Source organism: Larimichthys crocea, chromosome XII (assembly GCF_000972845.2).
Source record: "Larimichthys crocea isolate SSNF chromosome XII, L_crocea_2.0, whole genome shotgun sequence".
NCBI classification, from domain to species: Eukaryota; Metazoa; Chordata; class Actinopteri; family Sciaenidae; genus Larimichthys; species Larimichthys crocea.
This window is the reverse complement of record NC_040022.1, coordinates 21,558,226-21,567,029: the sequence shown is the minus strand read 5'-3', so window position 1 is coordinate 21,567,029 and position 8,804 is coordinate 21,558,226. Positions and strand designations below refer to the sequence as shown.

At 39.4% G+C, this 8,804-nt stretch overlaps 1 protein-coding gene across 1 annotated transcript; it reads left to right on the top strand.

The window, feature by feature from the left end:
- Nucleotides 1-2,195: 2,195 nt before the first annotated feature.
- dhps (deoxyhypusine synthase) lies at nucleotides 2,196-7,755 on the top strand. The gene is made up of 10 exons (XM_027285224.1): nucleotides 2,196-2,330; nucleotides 3,542-3,741; nucleotides 3,902-4,060; nucleotides 4,140-4,261; nucleotides 4,558-4,654; nucleotides 4,761-4,847; nucleotides 5,020-5,125; nucleotides 5,221-5,324; nucleotides 5,720-5,845; nucleotides 6,329-7,755. The coding sequence occupies exons 2-10, from the start codon at nucleotides 3,547-3,549 to the stop codon at nucleotides 6,422-6,424; spliced, it is 1,092 nt and encodes a 363-aa protein (XP_027141025.1). The 5' UTR covers nucleotides 2,196-2,330; nucleotides 3,542-3,546; the 3' UTR covers nucleotides 6,425-7,755.
- Nucleotides 7,756-8,804: the final 1,049 nt, after the last annotated feature.

The following is an 8,804-nucleotide window of genomic DNA, read 5'->3' as shown; positions in this document are numbered from 1 at the left end:
GATCCATTCACTGTCATTGCACAATGTACAACTACGACAATGAAAAACACGTTTTGCGTCTTACCAGAAGTGCCAAAAAGGCAGTAAAGTGCGAGAGTACAGAATGGTATAAGTGCAGATATAAATATGAATTATGTTGTAAGATATATCAGTATTATCACTATGGACGGTTGAAGTGAATACACTAGATATTACAGTTTGTATAGCACACACAATTGCAGTGTAAATGTAATTGGTGGTGTAATTATACAGTATGGTATATATTCATATTGAACATTTTCATATGTCATATATTGTTTTCTTTTCAGCTCAATGTTATGAGTAAATATTAAGTAAAAATCCAGAAACAATGGTAATAGCTACTTAAGCACCAGTTCTTCAAAACTGTACATAAACACATACTTGAGTAAATATCCATACTGTAATTACCTAGGTATAATTAACACATTCTTGTATCTTCAGCATAACTTTTGAAGTCCCTCGTCTACATAAAAATGTATCCCGAAGTAAATTTTGCCCGCTAAAACACAGTGAACCAAATGAATGACCTTTTTGTTATTAAACAAACAGTCGGTGGTATCTTTTGTAATAAGAAATCACACATACTGTAACTGAAAGGCAGAAAGCTAACCTTAAGCACAGCATAATGCTTTAGCCGATAATCTTTTCATACGGTGGCTGTGAAGTGAGTGTTGATGTTTGTGACATTTCCAACACTGTGTCGTATGACCTTTCATATCACAGAGCCTTTGAACTGCTCCCCACAGTGAATAAAAAAGGAGGGTACAAGTGAGGAAGGAAAGTCAGGGCTTCTCTGACCAGACTCTCCTGCACGACCTGAGCAGACTCTTTGGATCGGGTAAAATACATCATTTTCCTGTGCTCCTTCTGGTGTGAAAAGGGAACTGGTTCCAGTAAGATTGGCTTTGTACTAAAGGCAATGTCAGGGAAGATGTGCAGCAGCAGCAACAGTGTTGTTCAGGCACAAAAGCTGGTGGATCAACTTCAAGTTGAGGCAGGCATGGAGAGAATCAAGGTATGTAAGATCTGAATGTGAGCTTCACATCATCATATATCTAAACGGCACAGTTCATCAGTTATTTAAGTTCGAAATATGTATAGACATGCTCTGTGTCTTCTATTCATCTTACCTCATTACAATGAAAATCCTTGTGAAATGCCACATCATCCCAGCAGATCTCCTAACAGCAGCAGACTTGGTCCGTACTGTCAGGACCACAGGCGAAGTGACCCTCTGCTCACCGGCATCGCTGCCTCGTCAATCCTTTCAAAGATAGAAGACGTGTGTGCTGCTTTGACAGTCCTCAGAAGGATGAGCAACACATGAGACATTGGACCATATGGACTTCTATGTGGGAGTGCAAACACAGTTTCTACTGTCAAAGTTGGAAAAGATAAACCTTTTAGTGTATCCATTTCTTCACTTAAAAGGCTTGAATAATATTGCTCTTGTATAACAGTATAATCGATGCATGGGGCAGTGAACAAATCCAGCCAGGCACTAGATTTCCAGGCCATTTAATATTCTTTCATGTGTTGTAACGAATGCATCAGTCAAGTATTGTGCAAACGATTTATAGTCAGATTTATCCAAACAATTAAATGGTTATACATTGTTACAAACACACACAGACGACATACAGTATCTGGACATACCTACAAAAACAGATCATACTATTAGCACTGCTGAGTGCCTTCAATAAACGGCTTTACAAATACAATCAGTTTCACTGAGCTTTTTTTTTTTGTTTTTTTAAACTAATGCTTTTGGTACAAACGTCAGTTGATGTCAGTCAATGTAAACAGTATAAACTCATTATGCACGCTGTTTAACAAAACATTAAAAAAAGGGAGATTACCTTCTTCCAATGTAGTGTCTTGAAAGCTTTGAGTACTGGCACAAAATGGCAATTAAGTGCATGGGACAAACATCGTAATCCACACTTTCATGTACTTATATATTATGTTTTTTTTTTGTTTGTTTGTTTGTTTGTCCTGACAGTAATGTAATCTAAAAGCTGCATGTCTTATTTACTTTGTAGAGTGATATTATGATAAATACATAATAAGCTGTGTAATATAATATCCATATAATATATAATATCCAAGCAGTTTGACCTCTGTATTACTTATTTATTTATTTATTGCGCTTTTTGATCCCGTTTGTCCCTTCGCTCTTTCCGTAGTACGAGCCTCCCCATGTGTTGTTTACAGAAATGCTAACATCCAATATTCGTCCTCGCTGTGTCTGCTGACATTTGATTATTAATCTAACCACCTCCATCAAACACCGTCTCTCTAAGAAACTGGTATGTTTGTTTTTTTATTATCTCTGCTGACGTTTAAACATGATTAAAGCCAGGCGACTAAACTAGCTCACAGTTAGCTTCAACACCAGACCACGCTGATCCTGCGAATCATGCTTCATATTATTATTATTATTATTTTTATTATTACTCGCCCTTACTTATCACAATATGTACTTAAACTGTGTTGTCAGGGCTTAAACGTTTGGTTTTGGATTCATCTTTATAGGTTTATACGGTGAATTAGCTGTAAAGTTGTTGTTCATGGTAGTTTTCACCTGCTGTACAAAACCAGAGACTGTTTTTGGTGATGACACATTTGCAAAATGATAAAAAAAAAAAAAAAAAACGTGTCTCCACATACAAATTAAGTACAAAAAAGTAAATATGACCTATTTTAAATGAAGCCTAACACAGAAAATAGACAGTGAAGAGGTACAAACACTTTTCTCTGTGATTTATTGGCTCCCTTCAGCCTGGATTACTGGTTAAACTGGATATTCATGGAGATAATTGTGTTTTCTAATCCCCAAAAGAAAACCAGTTCGATTAAAGCTGCAGTAGATAACTTTTTGGCATATTTGCTGGAGCTGTAACTATATCTTGACAGTAGTCATTGAGACAGATGAGGTTCTCCTGGAGCAGTGGTTAGTACTGTACCGGCTTCCTCCCACAGTCCAAAGACATGTACTTAATAGGTTACAGAGACATGCTTGTGCTTGTCCAGTGATGAACTGGCAACTTCTCGCCCTAAGTCAGCTGGGATAGGCGTCAGCCCGCCCATGACCATAGTGAGGATAAGCGGTTACAGAAAGTTTCTTGTATATGGATTTGCATATGTATATAAACCTGATTCTTCTGGTTCTGATTCTGAGGAGGTGTCTTTAATTCATTGTCAATCCTTGTTTGTGCACATGCTGTGCAGCCCTGTCCTCCCATGGGTAAGCTTTAAGACTAGGCCTAAGAGATGAGATGAGGTTTTGCAAATGTTGTCCATCTGGGCTGTGCCAATCCCCAAAGCTCCTCACCCAGTGGCCTTCTGAATATCTTTCGGGATGTTTTCTACAAACTCAGTGGCCAATATTGTTAGATCAGATCTGCTTTTTTCAGCTTTTAAAGCTTCGTCAAGTTCTCCTCTACATGACTGACTGAAAAGATTACATCCACTGTTACTTTATGAGGACTTAACTATGAGTTTTCCTTTTTTTTTTCAGATAAGATGGCAGATCAAGCCCCTTCTGTTGCAATGGAGGCTGTCCTTAAGCCCAGTTGCGATCTCCCAGAGGACATGCCAAAGATCAGAGGCTACGACTTCAACCAGGGGGTTGATCTCCAGGCAGTGCTGAAGTCCTACCTCACCACAGGTTTCCAGGCCAGCAGGTTGGGCTTGGCCATCCAGGAGATCAACCAGATGGTGAGAGGAACGGCTGACACAAAACCTGATTTTGTCATTTACTTCTGATAACCATGTTTGATATTTTAGATTCACTTGTCTCTGAGATTTGTGATTGGGTGAACCAACCCTTTTAAATGATACAGGTTCAGACTGTCGTCTAATGTCTCTGCACCCACAGATAGAGAAGCGTCTTGAGCCAGTGGAGCCAGATGAAGGAAATGAGTGTGACAAGTCTGGTGAATCCAAGTCGGGCTGCACCATCTTTCTGGGTTACACCTCCAACCTCATCAGCTCCGGAGTCAGAGAGAGCATCCGCTACCTGGCAGAGCACAAAATGGTACACATTTATACAATTTTCATAGATCAGTCACAAGTAAAATGATCAACCAGTTTGACTGTTTACTACTCTGTCTTAGGTGGATGTGATCGTAACCACAGCTGGAGGCATAGAGGAAGATCTCATCAAGTGCTTGGCTCACACGTACTTGGGAGACTTCAGCATGCCTGGCAAGGATCTCCGCCAGAGAGGCATCAACAGGTTGGCATTGACTGATGCATAATACTTCTCACAATTTATACTGAGCCTTAAAGTAGTCTGACATTATAGGATATGCATATGTTCATCCACTTTCTGGCTGAGACTTACCTGAGAAGATTTCTACCACTCTTGTGCCTGTACGGTAAATATCTAGTTAGTTATGTTAGCTTAGCACAAACATTGAAAACATGGGAACTGTCTCTGTCCAAAACAAACAATTTCCACCTACCAGAACCTCGAAAGCTCCTTAATTAACATTTATTTCTCTTCTCCTTGTCTCTGCCGGCCGGATGTAGGATAGGAAATCTGTTGGTGCCCAATGACAACTACTGTAAGTTTGAAGACTGGCTGATACCCATCCTGGACCAGATGTTGTTGGAGCAGAACACTGAGGTGGGTGTCTGGGTGGAGGATCCGCAGAGTTGGTACAGTCAGGATGGCCTTTGTAATAAAGTAACATTGTCTAATCCATGTGATTTTTTTACTTTTTTTGTTTCAGGGCACTCGTTGGACTCCCTCCAAGATGATCCACCGGCTTGGCAAGGAGATCAATAATACTGAGTCTGTGTATTACTGGGCGTACAAGGTGAGTGCTGGTTATATTGGTAAAAACGAAACCACCCAAGACACAAAGTCAAAGTGCTTGAAATGATAACGCTGATGAGTTGGAAGTTGGAAGACTAAAGTCACTTTCATTGGCAACCATAGATTCTGTACATCAGTCAGTAAATGTTGATGTTGTTTATGTTCTGTGTCAGAACAACATTCCAGTGTTCAGTCCCGCCCTGACAGACGGCTCCCTGGGCGACATGATCTACTTCCACTCTTTTAAGAACCCTGGCTTGATTTTGGACATAGTAGAAGGTAAAAGTAACAACACTGCTACAGAACAAGATCACCACAGCTGCTGTCTTCGTGTTATCCGTCGGTCATAACATGCATGTGGACTACTATTTCAGATATTCGCAAGTTGAACAGCCAGGCTGTGTTCGCCAAAAGGACAGGAATGATCATCCTGGGAGGAGGACTGGTCAAACATCATATATCCAATGCTAATCTTATGGTAAGGAACGTCATGTGGTCTTTGTTTCTTACTTTCTGTTACTTATACATGATTTCACATCAGGGTTTGTATATAATTCTCTAAAGTTTTGAGAATTTCAGTTCAGGATCAGCAGTACAATCAACATTTACTCAAAAACTGCAGCTTTAAGGTACTTTAATTAAGTGTCATGCTACTTCATACTTCTGTTCCAGCACAACTTAGGGGGAGAAATATATTGATTTAACTGCTTTAGTGGCCACTTACTTTACAGATTAAGATTTTAGGTGCTACATTATGATTAAAAAATATTGCTGTTCACAGATTTACACATGCCTCTATTTGCACAACCAATGTCAGCAAAGCAAAGCTCTTACAACAACGCCATGCGCTTTCTCTCACCGGTGTCCTTCCAGAGAAACGGAGCCGACTATGCTGTGTTTGTGAACACGGGTCAGGAGTTCGATGGTTCTGACTCTGGGGCCAGACCTGATGAAGCCGTATCCTGGGGCAAGATCAGAACAGATGCTAAACCTGTCAAGGTATCGACATTTATCCCAGCAGTATTTACCAGACAAAGACTAATGTCGACATTATGTTCCATTTATTACAAATATGTCCTTAGATTAATTATTTTGAGATATCCCTCCTGCTTCACTTAGTCATTTCACATATTTTCCAGATGCCTTTTTACAGATGCATAATGCACCACAAGTGTTTTCAGATGTGGATTTTCCTTGCTCTCTAATAATGATCGGCTGTCATCAAACACTAACTGTTGCCGTACTCAGCATTATACCAGTATTCATTCATACATCAATTTTCCATAACTGCTTATCCGTATCTTTTTTTTTTTCATCCTTTAATTTTCCACTGTTTAGGTTTATTATGAAAATATGAAATAGATCAGTGTTCACAATGAGCTGTGGTCCCCAGTTTAACCTCAAGGTGGCAGTGTCTGCAGTGTTTGTAACAGTAAGAGTGTGTAACATAAAGTGATACACTGCTCTGTTCTGTGTTCCCAGGTGTATGCAGATGCCTCTTTAGTCTTCCCTCTGATAGTGGCAGAGACCTTCGCTCTCCACACTGACAAGCTGACTGCTGGCAAGAAAACAGATTAAATATTTGCCTCCCTAAATGCTCTGTTGGAAACAACAACCAGCTTTGTTCCTCCGGCACTTCCCTTGTTTGACAAACGGCCGATACAAGTTTGATCTTCTAAACAGTTCTGTTGAAAATACACAGTTATGGCATGGCAACGTAGAGAAGCAACATTACATACAATGCTGTAATTGAAAACCGGGAGTCAGTGGTGAGAGTTTCCTGTCTTAATGGTTTCCATAATAATATTTACTTGATAAGACAAGTACAGTTATTTTCCTATCTGTTCAGATAGGATGGGTAGCATGCTATTGCATGTACCAAAGAGTTTTAGCTGTGTGTGAGTATGCGAGTGTGTATGTGTGACAGAAAGATATTGGATGCATACTTATGAGATATTATTTTATAAGAGTTTCGATTTGTTCAGCTGTGGCATGATACACAGTCTCATAACTTGAATATCAGTTTGTTTTATTGTCCATGCTTTTACCTTTACGCCGCTGTTTCCGGATGAAAGACGTGCCTGTACATCTTTCTTAATAAATCATAAGTGATTTTTTTTTTTTCCTGTTCTAAATGGGTATTTAGTGGACTATCAAAAATAGTCTTTGTGCAGTTGGTGTGTCTGAGAACGCCACAAGGGATCCACGTTGTGACACTTCACATGACTTTGTTTGTGACCTTTTGTTGTATAGATTTTTTTGCATTACTGCTATGATGGAAAATATTATTTATAATATCAAAGTTTGAAGTTCCTTAGTTACATTTGAAATATGTCTAGGAACACAAAGTGAACTACTAGTATCTATGGAAAGAGTTGTGAGCTGTGGCATGATTCATTCAGAAATACACATGGCCACTTTATTAGGTACCGCTACAATCAAAACCTTTTCCATACAAGGAGATTTACAATCCGTTTTTGGTTGCATTATATGGAATGTGTAAATTCTTAATCATGTTTATAATTTGGTTAAAGGTCGTACATTATATTAAGAGGGGATTCTTATATCCTTCTCTTATACATGTATAAAGGAAGTAACATTTGAAACACCTCCAATACAATACAACAACATCACCAACTATGAGCAACATATTTAATTAACACCTCTATGACAGCGTCAACAAACACTACAACATTACAGTGCTCATAAAAGCAAAGTTTATGGGAGAACAGTTGTACTGGATTGCATTAGACTGTACAAATAAAGTGAACACTGTGTATTTATTATATAAACGTTTAAATTTTACAGCTTGTTTTTCTTGTAATTGAGAGACTCAAACATCCTTCTGTAAACTGTGGTTCAGCTTTCAATCTCTATAGATTTACGTTCTTAATAAACAATAAGCAACAGAAAGTTTTAAGCATCTCATTCACATGTACGAGTGGTGGTGAACTCCGCTGTGTGGCGAATGCTGCGTCAGAGCTCCATTAATAATAGCCTCCAGTCACCTTGATACTGTTTGTGAGATCCGCCCCTCTTATCCCCCCCGAGGGCCTCATAAGAGCATCACAACCTATGCTTGTGTGGTTAGTGCTTGCTCAGTTGTGGGGACTTTCTGCTGCCGGCAGAATCAATCACAATCTAGTTACATGATGAAGACATTTCCCATCACGATAGATCAGTCTGCTGTTGTGGGAGTGGATATTTCCTCTGGCTAATCGCTACGCTCATATCCTTTACACATGGTCACTGTTAGATTCAGTTATATTTGGAGACTTTGCAATGGAAATGTGGGTAGATTTTGTACAAATGTGTGTATATAGTATGTTAACTGAAGCCTGATTTTTTTTTTCCGAGAGTTGTTTAAAGTGTCAGGGTGTCCTTTTTCTTTTTTTCTTTTTTTTAGTGGGAACGGTGACCTTTTCTTTTTTGGAAACGGAGATGGAGAAGTGGATTTGGAACTGGGATAAGGTCAACTTTCCCAAAACCTCAGTCCCATGTGTCACACACACACACACACACTCATACACACTCACACAAGTTGGGCGTTCCTCTTTGTACAAACTGCTTTTCCATTCAGTCCTTCTATCATTTCCTATTGGTGGTGGCACTGTGTGAGTGTGTGTTTACCCAGGGCTTGACAGTTAAAAGATTTTTTTTTTTTTAAGGTAATGGTGTATGGATTTTCAACCCTTTAGAAACTTATGTTTGTTCTGTGCTTAATGGAAAGATTACAAGGAGACTGAGCGGGGTGAAAAGAGTGAGATAGAGCCTGTGTGTGTGTCTGTGTGTGTCTTGTATGTGTGTGTGTGTGTGTGTGTGTGTGTGTGTGTGGATGAGCTGTAGTCACGCTATGATAATATTGTGTGGCGTCTGCACAGAGCAGACAGTGTTTGCCCCCTCCTCCTCTGTAGAACAATCAGTACACTGTGTGTGATGTACAGGGACGCAGTCATAA

What these genes read in the sequence shown, in the direction of transcription:
- dhps (XM_027285224.1), top strand. Translation starts at nt 3,547, where the DNA reads ATGGCAGATCAAGCCCCTTCTGTTGCAATGGAGGCTGTCCTTAAGCCC. An exon ending in TGTATTACTGGGCGTACAAG is followed by an intron (nt 4,848 to 5,019) that starts GTGAGTGCTGGT and finishes GTTCTGTGTCAG; the next exon opens with AACAACATTCCAGTGTTCAG. An exon ending in CAGATGCTAAACCTGTCAAG is followed by an intron (nt 5,846 to 6,328) that starts GTATCGACATTT and finishes CTGTGTTCCCAG; the next exon opens with GTGTATGCAGATGCCTCTTT.